The following is a 24,540-nucleotide window of genomic DNA, read 5'->3' as shown; positions in this document are numbered from 1 at the left end:
CTACTGTGTATACCGTTATATACAAATCTTAGTGCATTTCTCAAATATGAAGTTCTAAGACTGAAATTGTGATGGAAAAGGTTATGCCTTGAATCCAAATCTCTCTAGTGAAGTGACAGTCTCTCAGTCATGTCTGACTCTTTGAGACCCCATGGACTACACAGTCCATGGAATTCTCCAGGTCAGAATACTAGAGTGGGTAGCCTTTCCCTTCTCCAGGGGATCTTCTCAACTGAGGGATCGAACCAGGTCTCCTTCATTGGAGGTGAATTCTTTACCAGCTGAGCCACCAGGGAAGCCCCCAGATCTCTAACATGCCTTCCAAAAGGGTCTCATTTTAAACTCTTACCAAAAGTATCTGAGGGTTCCTGTTTCTCCCCTGGCCAACCATGAATATTTTAATCTTTGTTTATGTGACAGGATAAGTGATCCATTTTCATAGCAGAAAAACAAATTGGGAGCATACTCCAACAGAAGCACTGAATAAGAAAAACATCTATTCAGTAGGCATAAGAAAATATATTGCTACCTTTCAAAAGGAAATTTGACTTGCAGCTGTTTAGGAGAAAGTGTCTGCCTGCAATGCGGGAGACCTGGGTTCGATCCCTGGGTCGGGAAGATCCCCTGGAGAAGGAAATGGCAACCCACTCCAGTATTCTTGCCTGGAGAATCCCATGGACAGAGGAGGCTGGTGGGCTAAAGTCCACGGGACTGCAAAGAGTCGGACATGACTGAGCGACTTCACTTCACTTCAGGAGAATAAAATGGATGGAATTCAAACTTAGCACCTTTGGTTTGAATGGGAAGGTTTGAAAACAGAAACAGTCACACAAGAATGGACTGGAGGTCTGGATTTTATCCTTTCTTACTGGAAGCATGTGCTATACTGTACTTCAGTCGTGTCTGACTTTTTGTGACCCTATGGACTGTAGCCCGCCAAGTTCCTCTGTCCATGGGATTCTCCTGGCAATACTGGAGTTGGTTGCCATGCCCTCCTCCAGGGGATCTTCATGACTCAGGAATTGAACCTGTGTCTCTAAAGTCTTCCCTCATAGCTCAATCAGTAAAATAGTCTGCCTGCAATGCAGGAGAGACCTGGGTTTGATTCCTGGGTCAGGAAGATCCCCTGGAGAAGAAAATGGCAACCCATTCCAGTATTCTTGCCTGGAGAATCCCATGGACAGAGGAGCCTGGCAGGGTACAGTCTATCGGGTTGCAAGAGTAGGACACAAATGAACAACTAAGCATATTCTAAAGTCTCCTGCATTGAAAGGAAAGTAGTGGTGGCTACCCAAAGTGAAAGCCATGAACAGGAGATACACTATGATTCATTGGGCATGAGTTTCTCATGGTGATCTTTCTTCTTGGTGCAAAGAGAGTTATTTATTCAAATTAAAGAAAATGAGCCAAATCCAAGCTTGTAAAATTTTCTTTAGGAGAAGAATGCAAATGTTAGAACCTACTCCTTAGTAGTCCCCAGTAACTGGAACTCATTAAGATTTTCACATATAGGGAATTCCCTGGTGGTCCAGTGGTTAGAATTCCCTGCTGTCATTGTGAGGAGCACCAGTTCAACCTCTGGTCAGAGAACTAAGACCTCGCAAGCTGCGCAACATGGCCAAAACCAAACAAAAAACATTTTTACATATAAAAAAAGTGTTGTCATACTCATTTTTCTCTGTTGAAAAACCAGCTGTTTCCCTTCATTTTGAAATCACTAGGTTGACTTTAAAAGTTAGTGCCTTAAAGCCATGTTAGATCAGGAATAAAACATTTACAATGTTCAGGGTTAAAACAGAGATCTGATAAAGAAGAAAATAAAGGAGAAAAGAAAGGGACGAGGAAGAAAGGGATTAGGAAAGGACAACAAATGAGAAAATAAAGCTGTGTATGTTGATTAGTGTTACCAGTGGTGACCCAGGTACTGTTTCACTTTTAATTGTTCCTCCTCCCTACAAACCCAAGCTTCTTGAGGACTGGACAATGTCTTATTCATCTTTGTTTTCCCAGCACCCAGCAGGATGTCTGACAAGCAGTCTGTGTTCAGGAAATATTTGTTGGCTTGAATTAAACCACCCTAAACTACTAATGAACACCCTAAAGTTTAAATTTCATTGTTCTCCACTAGGCAAAGGTATACTTGTGGCCAGGAGATTTTTTTTTTTTTAGACAAGTTTTAAGTTGAGTGAGGCGCTTGTGAAAAATACAGATTCCTGGGCCCCACCCCAGAAATTATATAGATGGTTTAGGTGGTCTGGATGGGGCCTGGGAATCTGCACTTTTAACAAATGCCTCAGTTGTTTCTGTTACAACTTGGAGACCAAAGGCACCTTATACTAGCACATCAGATGTTTTAAGCCCTAGAATTGTCCTGATATTTTAGACTCTGCCTTAAGGCTTGATCTGAAAAGAATATATGACTATCCTGACATGTAAATTTACCAAAGAGGTTAAGACTGAACTGAACTGAACACTCTTAAGAACCTTGAGTTCCAAATGTTTAGTTTTCTTGGGGGTCTGCAGATATTTGAGAGCTCCCATTACTTCGCCAACAAAGGTTTGTCTAGTCAAGGCTATGGTTTTTCCTGTGGTCATGTATGGATGTGAGAGTTGGACTGTGAAGAAGGCTGAGCGCTGAAGAATTGATGCTTTTGAATTGTGGTGTTGGAGAAGACTCTTGAGAGTCCCTTGGACTGCAAGGAGATCCAACCAGTCCATTCTGAAGGAGATCAGCCCTGGGATTTGTTTGGAAGGAATGATGCTAAAGCTGAAACTCCAGTACTTTGGCCACCTCATGCAAATTGTTGATTCATTGGAAAAGACTCTGATGCTGGGAGGGATTGGAGGCAGGAGGAGAAGGGGATGACAGAGGATGAGATAGCTGGATGGCATCACTGACTCGATGGACGTGAGTCTGAGTGAACTCCGGGAGTTGGTGATGGACAGGGATGCCTGGCGTGCTGCGATTCATGGGGTCGCAAAGAGTCGGACACGACTGAGTGACTGAACTGAACTGAGTCTCTAGTGCTGAGACAGACTAACAGAGGAGATGTATGGAGAAATACCAATCAAGAGGTGCTTCCATGCCTTAGGGGGGCTCCTGAATCCGTTAACTGCTCACATTAAAATTTTGAGGGAACTGGGTCAAGGAGAAAGAGAGTAAATGTATTAATAGAAAAACAAACAACAAGATGTTAATATGCAAATAAGATGTTCATGTTTTCTAACAAAGAAAAATTAAAACCACATTGAGAAATGAGAAAAGGGACTTCCATTGGCAGTCTGGCAGTTCAGACTTTGCTCTTCCATGGCAGGGAGTTCAGGTTCATCCCTGGGTGGGGGAATTAAGATCCCATATAAACATGGCAACCCACTCCAATATTCTTGCCTGGAGAATCCCATGGACAGAGGAGCCTGGCTGGCTACAGTCCATAGGGTCACATGGCTGAAGTGACTTTAGCAAGCGTGTATGCATGCTGCCTGGTGTGGCCAACAAGAAGGGAAAAAAGAAGAAAAAAAGGAGTGAAAAAAAAAGTGTTTGCAAATGTGAGCTCACTGGGCAGAAATTCAGAATGGACTAATTTGAAGTCAGTTAAGGATGAATAGCTACCATTGTTAACTAGACTTGTAATAAGTGAGCCTCATCTCTGCCAACATACTAGGATTCACCCACAGTACCTGATGGCAGCCTTAAAAAGACTGCCTAACCAGGGGAACCCACCGAAAATACAGAAATCACAAAGCTTTTGATTGTATCTTCTGGATTTCAGAATAGACTCTGAGGAAAGTGGTTCATGCACCATCGTTCCCACTGTGTAGATAAACAAACAATCCCAGGCCCAAAGGGGTCACCTAACATCCACTAACTCCCAGATAGTAAAAGACTGCTTGTTAGGTTACCCCTCCGCCCCCGTGTCCTCCCAACACCACGCTGACTCAACAAGACCAACACAATTAAATATACAATTAGATGTATCTGTGATGATGATGAAAATCCCATCTGACCCTCCCTATACTTGATCCAGGTAAGGTCGGAATCACCTTTCTACACTGGAGGTAACTGAGGCCAAAAGGTATTGTGACAAATCTATACGGCTGTAAAAGGCAGCGTGTGGAGGTGGAGCTCAAATCTGACTCCACAAGTCAGAAGCTCAGATAAGGCTTTGGTAGCGGGGCCTGCAAGTCCAGGATGAGCGCTCGTTCCGCGGCGGAGCGCTTACAGGTAAGTCGGGCTGCCAGTCGGCGGGGCTGTCTTCGGCGACTTTACCAGATTTGATCCCAGTGCCCTGGGTGCTTTGTAGGTGGGGCCGGCCACAAGTTATTTAACTATAATCTAGAATAGATGGGACTTACGAAATATCTGCTCTCAACTCCTCTGGTCTCCACCCGGAGCCGATTATCATATTTGAGGGTTCGCTACCGTAGGACACTTAAGTGCACGCCCCACAGCCCAGGTTCCGGGAGCTGGAACGGGGCCAGCGTGGAGGTGGTATCAGAGCGGAAACCTAACGGGGTTGGGGGTCCGCCTTAGGGCGGTGGGGAACCCGTCCCGGGAGAGGAGGCAGTTCTCTGGTTCCACTCCGGGCGGGCGGCGGAGGAGACCGGACGTGGCGTGAGCCCGGACCCGGGAGGAGAGAAGTCTCGGTTCGGAGCGGCACGTCTGGGCGGCGCAGACCTGGAGAAGCCGGGCGTCGCGGCTCCGGGAGGCGGCGGGAGAAGTGCCCAGGCCACTGCCTGCACCCTTACAGGTCCCCGCGAGGCCCGCCCCGGAGTCCCGGAGCGATGAGAGTGCAGGTCAAGGTAAACGCCGCCGCCCCAAACACCCTCCCGGAGTCCCCTCCCGGGGCTCCGCTCCATCCTCTACCTCCCACCGCCGGGGCTCGCAGCGAGAGCAGCGCGCTGGCTCCTCCCGACTCCCGTCTGAAGTGCTATGGGAAGTTTTTTTTTTGTAGGGGGGAGAGGGAGGGCGCCCCCGGCTGCTGGGGAGCCTTGAAGGAGCTTGGGGAATTGGGGACAGGAGTGGAGACCCTGGTCGTGCCTTGGTCTCTTGTAAGGCGGCCAAACCTCGAACTGGCTATCACCTACCTGTTTTGTCTGGAGTGGCACACATGTTCAGTAGTCCGGCTTATTGTGCACATTTTATTCTTGCATTTCGGCATAGTTTGGTTTTTGGTACAGACTGTTAAAGCCAGATCAGCCGAATTCGCATCCTCTCTTCACCAGTAGCTACGATATTGAGCAAGTTACTGGAACCTCTGTACTTTGGCTTCCTCATCTGGAAAATGGGATGAGGATTGTAATTTGAACATTAAATGAGATGCTATATATGCAATAACATTTCAAATAACGCCTAACATTTATTGTGTTACAGAAGTTTGATTGTTATTATTTCACCCAGAAAATAATCCTGTAAGATCTAAGTATCACCACCCACCCACTCCCACCACACCGGTTTATAGGTGAGGAAAATGAAGTTGAGGGAGGAGAATAGTTAGGATTGGAGCCCAGGGCAGTGGTTTAAAACACTGAGAATATGGATACCATGCACTGGATTTTGAGCATTTGTTCCTAGGGAGAAGGTGGTTCATTTTTAACTACCAAAGTGGGGACTGAATTCTGGAATTTCTTTTTTCCCTGTATAAAAATTTTGGTATTTCATTTTTCATTTGCTTTGGATTCTTCCATGACTGATAAAGTGTTGGATATTCTGGCTTGACTGACACCTGGCAACCACTGCCACACCCCTCCCCCACTCCCCCCACCCCCCGCCGGCCCCCTTAGGTATGGTTTTCTGATGTGGGCCTCAGCTGTGATTTTTCTCTTTTTACTTCTTTGTATGATTGAAGTTGTATATACACGTAGTTCAGAAACAAATAATTCCATAAGGTTCATTACCCAAAACAGCAGAACTTGTGTCATTTTCTTCTTTTCAGAAAGAGCAATCATGTTCATCTCTTTTAGCTGCTGCTACTGCTAAGTCGCATCAGTCATGTCTGACTCTTAGTGACCCCATGGACTGTAGCCTACCAGGCTCCTCCATCCATGGGATTTCCCAGGCAAGAGTACTGGAGTGGGGTGCCATTGCCTTCTCTGCTCTTTAGCTAGTTGGTACTTATTCATGTCTAAATAATGCTTGTATTACTCCTTCTTGATTTTTCAGGTTTAGTATTTATGCACTGTTTTTTCAGAATGGAATATGAGTATTTAGCTTTCTTCTAAGTTCCTGCACCTATCACTAACATCTTTTCTCTTCCTTCCATCTATCTTCAGAATATAGTTATCTCAAAGGTTCCCTTTGAGTTTCTCTAATGCTGGATCCTGTTTCTTGTATCCCATGTCGTTGTCTTTCTTATTTTCCATTATTTTGGTGGAGCACATTCTCCAGTAGGTCTCTGAGAAAGGTTACATGTAAAGTAAACTGAATCAATGTATTCCTTTTTTTAAAAAAATATATTTTTTGATGTGGGTCATTTTTAAGGTCTTTATTGAATTTGTTACAATATTGTGTCTGTTTTATTTTTTGGTAGCAAGGCATGTGGGAACTTAGTTCCCTGACCAGGGATTGAACACACACTTCCCTGAGCTTGGAAGGTGAATCTTAACCAGGGACCACCAGGGAAGTCCCTAAATCAATGTGTTCTTGTGACATATGATCCTTTCATATTTTTTTTTCTTACCAAAGTTTCACTAATAATACAAAAATATGTTCTTTTGGTAAATAATTCAAACACTACAAGTAGAAATTCAAACAGAAAGTTTCCTTTCTGTCTTTGATCCTCATCTCTCTTAAACCCAGAAGTAACCAAACCATTGGATTTGAAGAATATTATTTAGGTACATTATTATTATATATTATTATATACAATATATTGTTTTGATTTGTGCATTTGTTTTTACATAAAGGAAATTATACTGATTATTGATATACAACCTGATTCCTTTAAAAGTAGTTCTTGGACTATTTTTCCATGTCAATACAAACTGATGCTTTCCTGGCTAATATATTCAGATGAATTGGATCATTCAAAATCAAGCATATAAAATTTTCTGAACAATTACTCTTCTAGTTTCACTCAGCCAATAAATAATTACTGAGTGTTAACTATATGCAAAATCACTGCAGATGGTGATTGCAGCCATGAAATTGAAAGACGCTTACTCCTTGGAAGGAAAGTTATGACCAACCTAGATAGCATATTGAAAAGCAGAGACATTACTTTGCCAACAAAGGTTTGTCTAGTCAAGGCTATGGTTTTTCCTGTGGTCATGTATGGATGTGAGAGTTGGACTGTGAAGAAAGCTGAGCGCCAAAAAATTGATGCTTTTGAACTGTGGTGTTGGAGAAGACTCTTGAGAGTCCCTTGGACTGCAAGGAGATCCAACCAGTCCATTCTGAAGGAGATCAGCCCTAGGATTTGTTTGGAAGGAATGATGCTAAAGCTGAAACTCCAGTATTTTGACCACTTCATGCGAATTGTTGATTCATTGGAAAAGACTCTGATGCTGGGAGGGATTGGGGGCAGGAGGAGAAGGGGATGACAGAGGATGAGATAGCTGGATGGCATCACTGACTCGATGGACGTGAGTCTGAGTGAACTCCGGGAGTTCATAATGGACAGGGAGGCCTGGTGTGCTGTGATTCATGGGGTCGCAAAGAGTCGGACACGACTGAGTGACTGAACTAAACTGAACTATATGCTAAATCCTGTTCCAGAACCTGGGAATATACAGTTAACAAAACCTTTATTTTTGAGATAGACAGGGATGGTGAGATGGTTCTAGATGATGGAATTGAGTGCAGACTTAGCAGCAGCAGCAGCAGCTTTAATAAGCTTGTTTTTCCTCTTTTGGAGTACACACATCATTTAACCAAGTCTGTCTGTCTTTCTCTGTAGAAAACAACCATTACAAATTGGACTCCGTAACTTCTGTGTCACCAGTGCAACAGAACCATGCCTCTGAGACACAGAAATGGATATTCTGAATAGATAAACAAATGTGATATACACATACAATGGAATATTATTCAGCCTTAAAAAGGAAGGAATTCCTGTACCATGCTACATCATGGATGAACCTTGAGGACAATATGCTAGATGCAATGCTTAGTCATGAAAAGACAAATATTGAATGATTCTATTTATATGAGATGTCTAAAGTAGTCCAGTGCACAGAAAGAAAAAGTAGAATGATGGTTGCTAGAGCCTGGAAGACTGGGAAATGAGAAGTTGTGTAATGGGAATAAAGTTTAATTTTTGCAGGGTGAAAACATCCTAGGATTTGGTTGCACAAGTTTAAATATAGTTAATAATACTAAACTGTGGACTATAAAATGGCTAAGATGGTAAATGCTACATTGTGTGTATTTTACCACCATTTTTAAAAAAATAAGAAAAAAAATTCACACAAGCTCCATAGTGGGATTTGTCCTTTACTTTGTAATTTTTATTTTATTTTTCACAGCGCTGGGTCTCCATTGCTTTTCTCTAGTTGCAGAAATTGGGGACTAATCCCTGGTTGTGGTGCACAGGTTTTCATTGCAGCAGCTTCTTTTGTTGTGGAGCACAGGCTCTAGGGCATGTGAGCTTCAGCAGTTGTGGCTCCCAAGCTCTAGAGCACAGGCTCAATAGCTGTGGTGCTTAGGCTCTGTTGCTCCATGGCATGTGGCATTTTCCCAGACCAGGGATTGAAACTGTGCCTCCTGCCTTGACAGGCCAGTTCAGCTGGGTTCAGCTTTTGCATGGAATCATGGCTTTTTTAGGGGTTGGGGTAACAATGGACTTCCCTGGAAACTCTTCTTGGCACCAGAACCTTTAGCATGTTCCTTTTTTGGTGGTAGCCCAATGCTATTTTTCATTCTTTTCCCACAAGTTTTGGCATTTCCATATCTCTGGGGAAAAGGTCCCTAAGTTGTTTATGGCATGGATAAACTTTGAGACTATTTCAGAATTACACAATTGAGAGAAGTGAGAAGTGGTCATTTTGTTTGCCTTAAAAGTTTCATTCTTTTCCTGGTTTTGTAAGCACGTGCCTCTCTGTGAGAGCCCTCTGGTCTGTTTTGACTTTTACTGCTTGCAGGGCACAGACAGGTGCCTTCCCTGGCCCTGGTTCTCCTGCAGTTTCCCAGCTGGCATTTAGTTTCCAGCCCTGGCCTGATGTGGAGTGATCCTCTGCTATTTGCTGGCTCTGGATCTTGAAGCCCACCCAGATTGGATAAGAGTCAGGTATCCAGGGGTTGCAGATATGCTGTGTGTTTTGATTGGAGAGATCAGCCTGGTGAACTGGATGATTATTCTTCTTTTTTTTTTTTTCCTATTTCTCTGAGCTCAGATCAAGTGTAGTTACAAAGGTCTGTGGTAAAACCTTATCATCATTGCTCAGAACTGATCAGCCTTTCATACACGCACACCCCTAGCCCACTCTCACTTATCCATCAGTGAATCCTCAGTTATTCACTGTCACCTTTATACACACACACACACAACCCTTATTTTAAATTATTCTTTTGCTTTTCAGTACTACTGAGATCATATGTCAGGTAGACTAAGAGGTCTTCTGAGGCTCAGATTTGGCTATTTTCATCATTAATCCTCTTCAGTAAGAGCAGATCTCTGAGAATGGGTTGTTCTTTATTCTCCCACTTCTCCCTAAACTATGTGTGGGCATCATATAGAATTTTCTTTCCAGGCAAACTCAAAGCTTGGTGGGGTAAATGACTATAAACAAGTGACATTCTCTCCTCACTTTACCTATTGTGGACTTGGAGCTTCTTGTAAATAGTCTTTTTTTTTTAATTATGTACTTTATTTAAAAAAATTAATTTTATTTATTTATTTATTTTTGGCTATTCTGGGTCTTTGTTGCTGTGCAGGCTTTTCTCTAGTTGCAGAGAGCTGGAACTATTCTCTTGTTGCAGAACACGGGCTTTAGGGTGTGTGGGCTTCAGTAGTTTTGGCATATGGGCTGTGCAGTCCTGGTTCCCAGGGTCTAGAGCACAGGCTCAATAGTTGTGGTACATGGGCTTAATTGCTCCACGACATATGGGATGTTCCTAGACCAGTGATGGAACCTGTGTATCCTGCATTAGCAGGCAGATTCTTTACCACTGAGCCACTAAAAGTGAAAAAGTGAAAGTGTTAGTTGCTCAGTCGTGTCCGACTCTTTGTGGCCCCATGGACTGCAGCCCACCAGGCTACTGAACCACTGCTGCTGCTGCTAAGTCGCTTCAGTCGTGTCTGACTCTGTGCGACCCCATAGACGGCAGCCCACCAGGCTCCCCTGTCCCTGGGATTCTCCAGGCAAGAACACTGGAGTGGGTTGCCATATCCTTCTCCAATGCATGAAAGTGAAAAGTGAAAGTGAAGTCGCTCAGTCGTATCCGACTCTTAGCGACCCCATGGACTGCAGCCTACCAGGCTCCTCCGTCCATGGGATTTTCCAGGCAAGAGTACTGGAGTGGGTTGCCATTGCCGTCTCCGACTGAGCCACTAGGAAAGCCCAAATAGTCATTTTTGACATCAGCAAACCACCTGTCCCAGGGTGGAATCATTTTTATCTGTCAGGAATTTGTGCTTTTTGTAGCAGGAGTGCTAGTAACCTTGGAGAAAATGTATTCTTGGGATTATTTCCTTGTCCTGAGAGTTTAACATTCTCTTTATCTTCCTTGGGCTGTGGGATAGGAGGATGGCTCAGGTTGCCCACACAAACCAAAGGAATTTAGGTCCAGGCAAAATTTGTGTGATTAGAAGATGATAGAGCCTGAAAATCATATGCCATTTTGGAATGTCTAGAAGGTTCTTTCCTTTCTCACTGATTTCTCTCATTTGCTGCTGAAAAGAACAGGATATGGTAATTGTAGATGCTCTAGAAATATCAGCAGGGAAGCCAGAAGAGTAATGAAAGTAACCAAGAGTCAGAAAAAGTAGTTTCACTGCTGACTGCACATTCTCCTGGCCTCAGGCAAGTTAGGTCAGTTTTCTTATCTGTAAAGCAAATGGCCACTGTTTGCTGGCTGCTTCTTTCTAAAGGTTGTGAATGTGCTTGGAGTTAGAGATTCCTTTGACAATCTGATGAAAGCTATAGATAAGTGACTCAGAAACTCACAGTGGAAACCTGACCTGCTGGGCACTCAGGCTTACTGGGCAATTTAAGCTCTGTCTAAAAATGACTGCCCACCCTTCGCCTTAACAGACCATTGCCAAATTAGAATGCAACCTACTATTACCAGATTCTGTTTTTTGCTTGCTTGTTTGTTTAAACTTTGCTCCTTGTTAAGGAAAATGTGGATGTATAGATTTTTTGTTGAACATGAAACCTCTGGGTTTTTACATTTTTCTAGTTGCTTCAAAGATTTTTGAAAACACTTATGGGCTGAACAAAACACATTCATGGCCTGATTTCTTCCTTTGGTTAGAAACATGTCTGTATTTTGTTTTCCACTATGGTTAAACCCAAATTATTTATGGGTTTATTTTTGGACTTTTCTCCCTTTCTGCCCGTGCCACTTCCTCAAATATTTTTTTAGTGGATTTATTGAGATATATTCACATATCATATAATTCACACATTTAAAGTATACAATTTAATGAGATTTTTTTTTTTATCTTCACAGAGTTGTGCATCCATCACCACAGTCAATTTTAGAACATACCCACCATCTCTCATCCTCCTTAGCTGTCCCTCCATCTCCATCCGCCACAGGCAACCACTGGTGTACTTTCTTTCTCTATGGATTTGCCTATTCTGGGCATTTTATATAAATAGACTCATACAATGTATATGCCTTTGTGACTGATTTCTTTCACTTCGCATAACATTTTCATGGTTCATCCATGTTGTAGCATGTAACGGTACTTCTTTGTATTGCTGAATACAATTTCATTGTGTGGATATATCATGTTTTATTTGTCCATTCATCTATTGATGGATATTTTGTTGTTTTTGCTTTTTTTTTTGGTCTATACTGCTATGAACATTTGTGTACAGGGTTTTGTGTGGACATTTGTTTTCATTTCTCTTGGGTAGATACTTAGAAATGGACTAGCGGGATCATATGGTAATTCTATGTTTAGCCATTTGAGGGACCTCCGGACTGTTTTCCACAGCGCCTGTACAGCTTTCCATGCCCACCAGCAATCTATGAGAGTTCCAATTTCTCCCCATCTTTGCCAATACTTTGTATTGTCTGAGTTTTTGATTATAGCCATCCTAGTAGGTGTGAAGAGGTATCTCACTGTGATTTAGATTTGCATTTAAATGATTAATGATGTGAAAAATCTTCCTGTGTTCCCTGGTCAGTTGTATATCTTCTTTGGAGAACAGCATATTCAGACCCTTGTGTAGCACTTATTTTCAATAGAGCTCTTGAGATTTTCTCTTGAGAAATGCATGTATTCATATCCATGCAAAAGTTGTTATACAATTTCTAGGGGTTCATGACCCTCTTGATATCTCTCTCTGGGTCTAAGGATACCCACAGAGATTGGGGTATGAAGCAGAGATTTTTCTGGGCACTTCATGTGCTTTATGTCACTCTTATATCTGCTAAGGACCTTATGGGATTTGTGTGAGGATCAGATCTTCAGGAAAGTGATTTGTAAACCCCAAATCACTATTCAGCTTCAGGGATTGGTACTTGTGCAAGTTCTGAGGGTAAATGATGGTGAAATGAAGTCATTAAAGGTGTGGACTTGAATCTGACTGCCTGTGTTTGAAGCCTGGTGTCATTTTTATGAACTATTGTGTTCTTGTTTAAATTACTCAACCTCTCTGACTCAGTGTCCTCTTTTGTAAAATGGAGATAATAACTGCAACTACTTCCCACATGCTCTGGGGCAGAGTTAATATAAACAAAGTGCTTTGCCTTGTGCAAGTGGGTACATAGAGAGTGCTGAAAAAATTGTTAACTTGCTGCTGTGGACTAAATGTTTGTGTTCCCCCAAAGTTCATATATTGAAGCTCCAATCTACAATGTGATAGTATTTGGAGGTGGAACCTTTGGGAAATAATTAGGTCTTCAGAGTGGAGCTCTCATGAATGGGACTAGTGCTCTTACAAGAAGAGACACAATTGAATGCTTTCTCTGCCATGTGAAATTATAGTAAGCAGGTGGCTATTGTAAATAAGAAGAGGGTTCCCACCAGAACCCAACCATGAGGGCAGGGCACCCCGATCTTGGACTTCCAGCCTGTAGAATGTTGAGAAATAAATATTTGTAGTGTGAGCCATCCAGCCTATGGTATTCTGTTATAGTAACCCAAGTAAGATACCTGCTATTTATATTATCTTAGGGCTTTCCAGGTGGCATTAGTTGCAAAGAACCTGTGTGGCAATGCAGGAAACCATAGAGACTCAGGTTCAATCCCTGGGTTGGGAAAATTCCCGGGAGGAGGAAATGGCAACCCACTCCCATATTCTTGCCTGGGAAATCCCGTGGACGGAGGAGTCTGGTGAGCTACAGTCCATAGGGTCACAAGAGTGGGACATGACTGAAGTGACTTAGCACATAAGCATATAGAACAGAATGGGCTTCCCAGGTGGTTCAGTGGTAAAGAATTCATCTGCCAATGCAGGAGACCCGGGTTCTATCCCTGTGTTGGGAAGATCCTCTGGAGAAGGAAATGGCAACCCTTTCTAGTATTCTTGCCTGGGAAACTCAGGAGGAGTTCCCAGAGGAACCTGGCGGGCAGCCTGTAGTCCATGGAGCCACAAAGGAGTTACAGACCAAAGTTACATGACTCACAGACCAAACAACAACAACGTAGAACAGCACAGGTTATTAGCTTATAGTGGAGCAGGTTGGCCTTTGAATATGAGAACACCTTTCTTCTTCCTGGAGGAAATAGATATCCTCTGTTGATATTTTAAAGAGCTAAGAGTTTTGTTTTGTTTTTTTTTTTTTTTCCTGTAAACTGAATCTTGTTATCTTAGGAAAGAGAATTTTCCTCCCAGAAGGATTTCAGTCCAGAGGGTCCTTTACAGATCCTTGGCCTGGATCAGTTAATCCTGACTGAACTTTGTCACCTCTGTTAGTGTCTGTTTAAAGTGATTTAAAACAAACAAATAAAAACCAACCCCCCCCCCCCCCCCCCCAATTTTTGTCCTTATCTGGCCTAGAGAAACTCAGATTCCAAGTAGTCAGTATTGTTCTGTGATCAGGTCGAGTGAGTAGATCTTGCTGGATTAAAACAAAGAAAGTCCAAAGTCTTAAGATTTAAACTCTTTATAGTATTAGCTAGAGTCTTTAGGGCAGTCTTTTCTTTTTTTGCTACACCACACAGCTTGTGGGATCGTAGTTCCCTGACCAGGGATTGAACACAGGACATAGCAGTGACAGTGTGGAGTCTTAACCACTGGAATGCCAGGGAATTCCCTGGGACAGTGTTAAGAAAGCCAGACTAGGAGGGAGTCAGTGACTTGGCAGAAGACTTTACAAATTTGATCTTTGTTCTTGGATGAGATAAAGAGGCAAGCCTCTCAGGCTCATGTTTTGGTCTCTTGAGCTGCTAATAGCCACTACTTGCAGAATAGCCACTATTTCCAAGAGAAATCACATTTTGAGAAGCAGCTCTTTTAGTGGAGATATTTCAGCTGGAAAGTGCATCTTGCTGGCTGGTGTTTGGGTTCAGCAAATACTGAGTGTGAAAAGCAGAGTGATAGATGAAGGAATAGGAGCCACTTACCCAGAAGGAGACATCTGAAGTCCTTCTCTGTGGGGTCTCCTTGATGTCAGAGTCCTTCATTTCAGTTTAACTGAAGGGACAAGCTCTGTAAATTTCAGCCCAGGAGAGAGTTTCTAAGAATTACTGGAATCCCAATATATTGTCAGTGTTGTTTTCTAACCCACAGACAGTGATTTGTGTGTGTGTGTGTCTGTGTGTGTATGTATGGTGCATGGGTTTTGTTAAAGAAAAATTTTTCATGACATTTGTTAAAAAGAACAAGGAAGACCAGTGAAGAAAAAATGATTGCAATGGGAGTTTTCAGGAGGCAAGAGAGATAGGGCTTAACTCCAAATACAAGGGAAGTGGAGATTTATTGGCAAGGAGCAGGATACCATCAGTGAATGGAGAGGGTTAAGAGGAAACATCAAGGCTAGGGGATTCTTATTAGACCACTCAACCGGAGTCTTGCTGAAGGTGGGCCAGAGTAGAGTGATCAGATACCAAGCATGGAGGATTTTTGCTAAATTAACTCAGCTGGATTCTGAAAATTGACTAAGTGAGCTAATGAGAGAGCCCAAGTTTGGGGCCTAGTTAGAAAGAGGACTCAAGTCAGAAAGAGCCTGACCCAAGTTTGGTTAGGAAAGAGAGTTTTCCTCAGCTTGTAGCTAGAAGTGGCTAAGGTAGAACATTCTTCTTTTTAATACAATCACAAAATATGTGATCATTTGAGTGATACCTTCTTTAAAGAAGAAAGTTGCTTTTCTTTTGTTTAATCACTTTTTTAGAATTGTCTTTTTAGGTCATTTCAAGGTCTCTTCCTTATGAATAGAATATATTTTTTCTCATCTTAAATTAGCAGAAGAAATTAGATATGGAAGAAATGTCTTAATAATCAGTACCCAGTGGAAATGAAAACCTGTTGCATAGTTTGGCTTTCAATGACTTAGAAAAAGGCATTGTGCAATAACTGTGTTCCCCTTTCCTTCCTGAAGTGCATTGAAAGTACAGTCAGTCTCTAAACAACAATTTGGGAACTTTGAAAATCAAATATAACAACCAGAAAGACAAGTTGGGAACTTTTTTCCTAGCAAATGATATTTCATATCTGCCAACCTCTGTTGCTCACAGAATTCTTGGTACCCCCGACAGATTTCTGATTCTCAACTTCCTGGTCCAACCTCATTCCATTAAAACATCTTTTTCCTCCTTGAATTTTAGGGGAATTGTTTGTTCTGGATGTAATTTTTTTCTGAGAAAAAGAAACAAACAACCAATCTGATTTGTACCCTACCCTAAATCTTTCAGCTTAAATTCAGATAAAAATCTTAACAATTTCTATCTTTTAAGTTAAACATTTCAAAGACTTTAAAAACTAAGTTAAAAAATCCTAAAGATAAATGTAAAAATCTTGCATTAAGATGTAAGATTTAGGAGGTAATATTCTTAGTTGATAATGGGTGGAAGTCTCTTGGAAAAGAATATAAAATTGCATCCTGTGGAAACAAGTGTGTGATATCCTCAAAGGCGATCCTTGATTAAATATAATTAGGGGAACAATGGATAGTTTATTCCTTCTGGAGAGTCATATGAGCAGAAACGTTTTCCAACTGCTTATATGAGCAGAAAAGATTTTCTCCTTTCTTATCGGTTGTACTGCTGACATTTACACCATTTTCAAAATTACTTGTTAAAAAAAAAGTTACTGGGGCCTGGCTAACATGTTCCATGAAAGAGTAAAGACTTAGAGTCCAAAAACTAAGAGCAATCCAAGAACTATAACTAATGTTATAATTTTAACAATTGTAACATTACGTTGTGGTGGTTTAGTTGCTAAGTCATGTCCTAATCTTGGCGACCCCATGCACTGAGGCGCACCAAGCTCCTCTGTCCATGGGATTTCCCAGGCTAGAACACTGGAGTGGCTTGCCATTTCCTTCTCCAGGGGATCTTCCCAACCCAGGGGGTTGAACTCAGGTCTCCTGCATTGCAGGTGGATTCTTTACCACCTGAGCTATCTACTGCCTGTTACTGTAACATTACAGCAAATCTGTTTTTTTTTTTTTGGCTAAGTAGCAATTATGCACACAATTGTAAAATGTTTTCCTAAAGTGATTGTAATTAATTTTAAAAAATGTAAGTAGAGTACCTATTTCTAAGTGTAGCTAAAGAAATGCTGAGAAAAATGGACAGCGGGATAGCTGGATGGTTGGAAATTATTTTAACAACCCCTGGGGTGAATTACCCAGGAAGAACAGGATTTATCCAGTTTTCTGATAGAGATTTCTTACAGACTAGAGAAGGAAATACATTTACCTTACCCTTGCTCTCCACTTCCTTTCCTTTCATTATACCTTGCTCTGACTTGTCCACTTGCCTGAAGTCTCCAATTACACGTCACACAGTCTAGTCATCTGGGCACATATTTTTTTTTCGGTTAGTGTATTAGGGACATTCCTGGAAAGTCATATGATAGTTTCTCCATAGGTTGAACAGTGAGATACTCTTGGTGTTCCCCATCTTTCTTTCTTTCTTCTTCTTTTTTTTTTTTTTTTTTGGCTGTGCCTCATGGCATGTGTGATCTTAGTTCCCTGACCAGGAATCAAATCCATGCTCCCTGCACTGCAAGAGTGGAGTCTTAACCACTGGACTGCCAGGGAAGTCCCCCCCACATATATTTTAAATTTGTTGGATCCTCTACTGAGAGAGCATTTCCTATGCTTTGTGGTTCACAGAAAAGATACTGTACTATGCTGATGTTGTATTGTAAAGAGCTAGTAATGAAAAGGGGCACTGTGATTAACCTGCCTTTCTGTCTGGTTAAGATGAACAAAGGAGAATGCTGAGATTTGCAGCCATCGCAGCTAAATGGAGATGTGGAGAGCATAGAGCATATTCTGAAGAGCATAGATAAGAGGGTCTGGAGCAGAATTACCAAGAAGGGAAAGTTTGCCACTCCACTGCTTGCCTCTGTCACAAGAAGAAGCATTTTCCTCAAGGCTGAGTCTTCCTCCTTGGCTGTTCATATTATTTTGTTTCCTGCTCCTCACCCCCCAAAGTCTCTAAAGTCATTTTTATTCTCTCTTCCATCTTCACTCTTTTATCTACATACATGGTTCCAACTTTCTTAATATAAAGTCAATCTCTCAACTTTGTTTATTAAACACAGTGCAAAAGAATGCTAGTGCTTGTATTCCATAGAACCTGCTCCATTCTGTAGAGGTGGTAATTGTATCTGTCTCACAGTTGTGAATAGTATTTAAAGCATTTAGCACAGCCCTTGACATATATGAGGGCTTCCCTGGTAGCTCAGACGGTAAAGCGTCTGCCTACAATGCGGGAGACCTGGGTTTGATCCCTGGGTTGGGAAGATCCCCTGGAGAAAGAAATGGCAAATCACTCCAGTATTCATGCCTGGAAAATCCCATGGACCAAGGAGCCTGGTGGGCTACAGGCCATCGGGTCGCAAAGAGTCGGACATGACTGAGCGACTTCACTTCACTTCACTTCACTTGACATATATGAAAGTCTACATAAGCATTGACTTTGCTTTATATTGTTGATCTAGTGGCTGTTTTATTTCTTTCTTCCAAGGATATCTTATACTAGCTGCCTTCTCTGTTTTACAATCTGCTTCCTGATTTTCTCTCAATCTGTGTATTTGTCATGGACAACAAAAATTGTCCTTCTTACTTTCTTTTCATTATTAAACACTTCTCAGTATTTCTTTGAAAGTACCTACTTTTGTAATAATACAAACTTTAGAGAGAAAAATTTTCTCCCTTCTCAACTTCAGGTATCGTGTCATCCCGATTAATAACTCTCTGGTTTTTATTCCCTGAACTTTATTCTATACCCTATGCTTAGATGTTCCCAAAGATTCCTGGCTCTTTTATCTTCTCTGTTTTCTCCTCCCCAGTGACTTTGTGGCTTTTGTTGTACCTTAACATTGGTGTCTTCTGAATTCTTCTCCAGGCCTAAGACTCTACATTTCTAACCACCATTGAACTTCATCAGTCACCTTTCAAAACCTTTATCATCTTTTGGGGGCTTCCCTGGAAGTTCCATGGTTAAGACTCCAAGCTTCCAATTCAAGGCATGTAAGTTTGATCCCTAGTTGAGGGACTTAAGATCCTATATGATGTGCAGGGAAAAAAAAATCTTTGACATCTTTCAAGGACTTTTTAAAGTTTTGTGTTCTCCTTGAAGCCTCCCCCAAACACTGGCAGACAGCAGGGATTTCTACTTCCAAGAAGTCCCACAGCCTGCTCTTGTGCCATATTTGGTATTAATATCTATCAGTAAACATAGGTTCTTCTCTTTTGGTGTTAGTCTCTGGGACCCAATTTTATTTATTATTTTTATTAGAATTATATAATATGCCCATCAAAGTATTTTGAATGAATGAATGAATAAAGCTATTATTCTTGTAAGTATCAATGGAAGAGCAGGTAGACTGAACATATACTGCCTGAGTTCTGGAGGGCTTATCCTGTACTTACCATGCCTCAGTGATGTCTTTGGGAGGAACCATGTGGTAGGTACTAAAGTCAGATGTAAAGGTAAAAATAAATGCAGTCAAATGTATAGTTCAAAAATCTCCTGCGTTGCTCAGAAAGAGAAGTATGTGAAGATTTGATCTCTAACTGCTTTTTTCTCTATGTGGGAATTTTCTTCAGTTGAACACCAGATTAAATAGGTGATGTTGAAATACTGCAGTGCACTCACTGAGATGAGATGTGCAGACTCAGATGTGCACGTCGGACCTGAGACCAGCCAGGAAGCAGCAGATCCTGTCTCTCATTCACACTGAACCCTAGTGCCTATATGTGGTCACTTTTAGAAAGTGATCTTTCATGTGTGGTACCCCTGGGGATTCCTCGGGATCTTTGACACCCTTTCAAATTTCCTCAAAGTCAAAATTATTTTTATACTGGTACATTATTTCCCTTTTCCACTCATTCTATCATAAGCATACAGTGGAGTTTTCCAGATGTTACATGACAAATCCATGATATCGAAAATGTTTATTAAAATACTATTTCCTTTTTCCAACTCCATGTCCCTGTTGGGTCAATTCTTTTTATGTACGTCAACCAAAACCACTTTGTAAAAGATTGAATGCAGAAGCAGATATAAGAATCCTGCTGTTTAAAGCCAGACAAAAATACAATGGTAAGCCAGACAAAAATGCAATGCTTTTCTCATAAACCTTTTAAAAAATACTTTTCATGAAAAATATTTATTTTAACATGTATTAGGTTGATTATAATTATTGATTTTTTAAATGAATTGATGGGGAAATACTTTAAAAAATCCCAGTTTTAATTTCTAATATGTAAATATTGGTAGCTGTATTCCACAAGTGAAAGTTCTGTGGAGGTCCTTGGTAAATTTAATGAATATGGACTTCTAACTCCCCAAAGTTTGAGAGCTGCTTCTCGTGGGCATGCTGTACTCCTGAATGTGGAATGGCATTGAAATTGCCCACATCTAAACATTTTATATCTTTTTTCTCACCTTTCTTCTTCTAGTCCTCTCTCATTCTTTTATTTTCCACTTAAAAAAATTGAAATATAGTTAATTTACAATGTGTTAGTTTCAAGTATACAGCAAAATGATTCAGTTATACATGCATATATATGTGTGTTCTTTTTCAGATTCTTTTTCATTATAGATGATTATAAGATATTGAATACAGTTTTCTGTGCTATACAGTAGATCCTTGTTATTTACCTATTTTATATATAATAGTGTGTATATATTAATTCCAAACTCCTAATTTATCTCTCTCTACCTCCCCTCACCCCCCATCACCCACTTCCGTAGCCATAAGTTTGTTTTCTGTGTCTGTTAGTCTATTTATGTTTTGTAAATAAATTCATTTGTATCATTTTTTTAGATTCCCCATATAAGTGATATAATATAATATTTGTCTTTCTCTGACTTACTTCACTCAATATGATAAGCCCTCTCTTACTCTTTTCTTTTAGCAAAGATTTTGAATTAAATATGTGGTATGTGTGGTATTTAAATATGTTAAATATATGATATGTATCTGCATGGAATTGCAAGCAGCAGTGTTCTTTCTGCCCTGTTACACTTTGCAAAGAACTACAGACACCAAAAATACACCGTTTTTTTCAGGCATGCGGTGGCAGTTCTGTTTGCCTTGTTCATGGTTGTTTATGGAGTTCTGTATTTGTCTGCTATTTTTACTTTTCAGAATTGGTGACTTTTAAGTACTAACACATTTGATTTAATTTTTTATTTTTTTTTATTTTTTTATTTTTAAACTTACATAACTGTATTAGTTTTGCCAAATATCAAAATGAATCCGCCACAGGTATTTAATGTATGTTGGAATCACTGTTTCTAAATTAAGTATTGGAGTTCCTAGCTAATGATTTCCTTTTGAAGAAATGGATTTACTTAAAGGCAAGATAGCATGGTCTGGGGGTAATACATCATCAGCCCTTCACCCAGTATGACTCCTAATGTGAGCAGGACAAGACAGTTGAGCGTGAGTGCCTTGACACTTGACACGGCGGTGTTCTGTACCTCAGTGAAGAAGGCTGCAGACACGCAGTGAAGAGGAGGAGGTTTCTGAGAAACTTTTCCAACAGTGTATTAGCATGTGTTTGGTTTTGATTTTATTTTTAGCTAAACATTAAAACACATTACAAATTAACAGCTCATACAACTCAGATTTAGTATTATTATTTGATTATTATAAAACGTATTATGTCCCTAGTTTTAAAAAAGACTCAAACTATGGTTTATATAATTTATTGGCATTTTTGCTGAATAGGTTTAAGTCAGATCATAGATTTTTAAAAAAGCAATGAAGCAATGTGTCAAAATTTAATGTTTTTGTAATAAAAATAGATATTATGTTCACTTAAAAAAAAAGAAAGTGAAACAAGTAATTTTCTTTGTATATAAACCTTACTATGGATAACATAAATGCCATTGCCTTTAGCCCATAATTCCTAGTAAAGGCTTTATTGTCTCAGAGGATGGTAGGTTTCCTAAAAGTCAACTATTTGAGTATAGCTCTGCTGATAGTAAAGCTTCAGTCCAAGAAACTTTTCTAGACTATGTTCACTTAGGTATAGTACTAGTAAAGTTTTGGATAATTTAAGAAGATATTTGTAGCATAAATAAAGACCATCCCTGTGTACCTGAACAAATTTGTGAACGTTTTGCTGAGTGGAAATTGGAGATTGAGTGTATCTAACTTGAAAACCTTCTTAGAGTGGTTCTACAGCAAATAGGCCCAGCATTCAGTTAAACTCTGTATTTCACTATCCAGGGATAGTTGTAAAAAATACTCATAAGGGAAGCCTCCCATTTCCTTTTCCCTACTTATCAAAATGATTTCATATGATCTGAAGTTATAAACATCTTGTTTGCAAGTTTAATTCCCTAAGGATAAGGCTGAGCATGTATGACAGCAGAGGAAAGGATGTCTTCTCATTGCCATTTAAAATTGTGTTTTTGGACTAACGTAAAGAGAGCTTTCACCAATTTGGGCTGTGGAGGGATGTATGACATTTTAGCTTGAACCTTTTATGATATACTCAACTAAGTAGGTCACTGTTGAGTTCTTCTAATTCCCCATTAGAGTCTGTGGAGAATTCATAAATGTTTTACTCATATACTCAGGAGTTTATGTAATCTAAATAGTCTTTATGAAGTTCTAAATGCTTTCGCTCAGTAAGGCAGTATATGAAAATGTCAGTAAAATTTCTCACCCAATCGGGAGAAGTGGCATTTTAGGGAATTGTGAGTTATTTAGTTGACATTCTATTAAAAATGTTACCATTAAAATAAGAAGAAAAATAAAAATAAATCATTACCATCAAAATAGTGCTTACCTTTGACTACCCAAAGAGAAGAAAACCTGTAAGGTTATTTAGTGTTCATGAAGAAGTACTCCTAAATGCGGCCTTCTGGAAAGATTATTTACTGGAAAGCTAGTGAGGTTAACTTGTGGCGGTGTGGTGAGCCACATCCTCGAGTTTGGGTTGTTTTAGATTTGGATGCCCTTTACCTATGACTGTTAATCTCAGATCAAGTGAGTCCCATAAGGTATCCCTCAGATTATGGACAAAACGCCGTGGGAGACCCTGAGCTGAGTCTCCCAGTAGATGGGCTGGCTTTGCATTGATGTATTTCCCCAGCCAACACATCCATCTGCCTGCCACTCAATTTGTGTGTGTCCTTGCTCCAAGGGAGGGGCTGTGTAGAGAAAATAAAAAATGTCAATCTGGAGTGTGAAAATATTTTGTCTATTTGATCCATTCTGGTGCTTCCCTGCATGGTGTAGATTCCATGATAAATAAGCTAATGCCTGTCTTGAAGTAGACTGTAATAATGCTGAGAAGAAAACAACTGAATAGGTGCAAGTAAGTGTTGTGTGTATAGAAACATAATATAATAGAAAGTAGTCAATTTAACCTGGAAAAAGTATGTTTTAAATGTTTAATTTTTTTTTTAAGTATGAGAAAGTTAAAAAAAATTACTTGTTAGCTGTGTGCCCTTCAGCCCCTAATCACACAGTCCCCTGGATATTAAAAAAGAAAAATCCATGAACATTTAGAAGAATTTTTTTTTTTTTAAATCAAGAAGTGCCTGTAAGACTATTCCTTCTCAGAGATTCCCCTGAGAAAGAATCTGTTATCTGGAAACCCTAAAAAGCCCCAGTGAAGAAATACTTTCCGTGACATCAGGAATTAATTCATGTATAGCTACCATTAGAGGATTAGTCTTGGACATTTCTTTGCTGTTCACCACCCTCACCCCAGTCCTGGGCACGTAAAATATATTAGGGTGAGGCAAACTTTGTGCCAACACAGCCTAAGACCGGCACTATTTTCCTTCTTTTCTGTCTGCCTTTCCCTTCCCTAAATAACGCCCACAATGAAAACACAACCTCACTAACGCAGTATATAAAAAATACCCAGTCTATAAAGACTACCACGCTTGCTGCAGAAATGGCACATTCTCTAATGTCAACAACAATGTGCTGCTCCAAGTGGCAAACACATGTCGATTATTTGCCCTGAATAGATGTGGGCTATTGAATCAGAACCAACAGACATATGGCTTCTAATGGTACTCTGCTGAACTGAACACGGGGGAACCTGTTCCATGGGTGCTGAAGTGTATATTGCAAAAGGCTACCATTATGAGGTAGGGACAAAAAAATAAAGTTCTAATTTGAGAATGGTTTTGAAACGCTTGCAAATTAAGCCTGCTTTTCTTTTCCTGTAGTTTTGAGATAAGATATGGGAGTTGCAGGAGGAAGGTTTCCATGTTCTTGTTAGGGCACAGGTTTCCTGTTTACACCCTTGGAGAGAAAATTGTATACATGAATTCTTGAAGTTCTATTTTAAGTGTGTTCGTTTTGTTGCTCATTCTGTAATCACTGGGTTGGGCCCTGGGGCAACAGCAATGACTGGCTAGGGGCCTGTTAGGAACTGGAGTCTGGTGGGGAAAAATGGACCCATAAAAATCATTCTTTGTAATATGAGAGGTCCTAGGAGGGAGACTTGGAGCTCACCAAAGTGTTTTTCTATGAAAAAAATACACCAATGTTAAGTTCCCATGCTACCAACTGAAAAGCTAATTTTTACCTCTGATATTACCAATAATAATAACTAAGCTTTATTGAGCCTTAATACGTCCGAAGGAGAAATCTAAGCTTTTAATTCCTTTCAATAGCACAGTAAGGTATTACTATTATTGTTATCTCCATTTTTAATTGATGAGCAAACAGGTATGAAGAAAAGTAATTTGCCCAGATAGTTCTACTAGTGTTGGCTGTCTAGGCTTTTAAAAGAAGGGAATATTTGAGCCTAGCTTGCTTAATTTA

The 24,540-nt window shown here is 40.4% G+C and overlaps 1 protein-coding gene, 1 non-coding gene and 1 pseudogene across 4 annotated transcripts in view; 1 reads left to right on the top strand and 2 right to left on the bottom strand.

The window, feature by feature from the left end:
* The window catches only part of TRPM6 (transient receptor potential cation channel subfamily M member 6), a 191,138-nt gene that overhangs the window by 64,522 nt on the left and 102,076 nt on the right, over positions 1–24,540 (top strand). For 2 of the 3 annotated variants that reach the window (XM_006057219.4, XM_045165067.1), the window contains one exon: positions 4,026–4,222. In XM_006057219.4, coding sequence (XP_006057281.4) covers positions 4,190–4,222 — 33 coding nt within the window. In that variant the 5' untranslated portion in view covers positions 4,026–4,189. Of the gene's footprint in view, positions 1–4,025; positions 4,223–4,274; positions 4,801–24,540 lie in introns of those variants that run through there. The other variant, XM_044939956.2, reaches the window with a different exon arrangement.
* On the bottom strand, positions 9,322–9,379 carry LOC112584135 (annotated as a pseudogene).
* LOC112584136 lies at positions 9,511–9,590 on the bottom strand. Its single transcript, XR_003108480.1, has one exon. It is a non-coding gene; the product is annotated as a small nucleolar RNA U2-19 (small nucleolar RNA).

This window comes from Bubalus bubalis, chromosome 3 (genome assembly GCF_019923935.1).
Source record: "Bubalus bubalis isolate 160015118507 breed Murrah chromosome 3, NDDB_SH_1, whole genome shotgun sequence".
NCBI classification, from domain to species: domain Eukaryota; kingdom Metazoa; phylum Chordata; class Mammalia; order Artiodactyla; family Bovidae; genus Bubalus; species Bubalus bubalis.
This window is presented reverse-complemented; position numbering and strand designations above follow the sequence as displayed.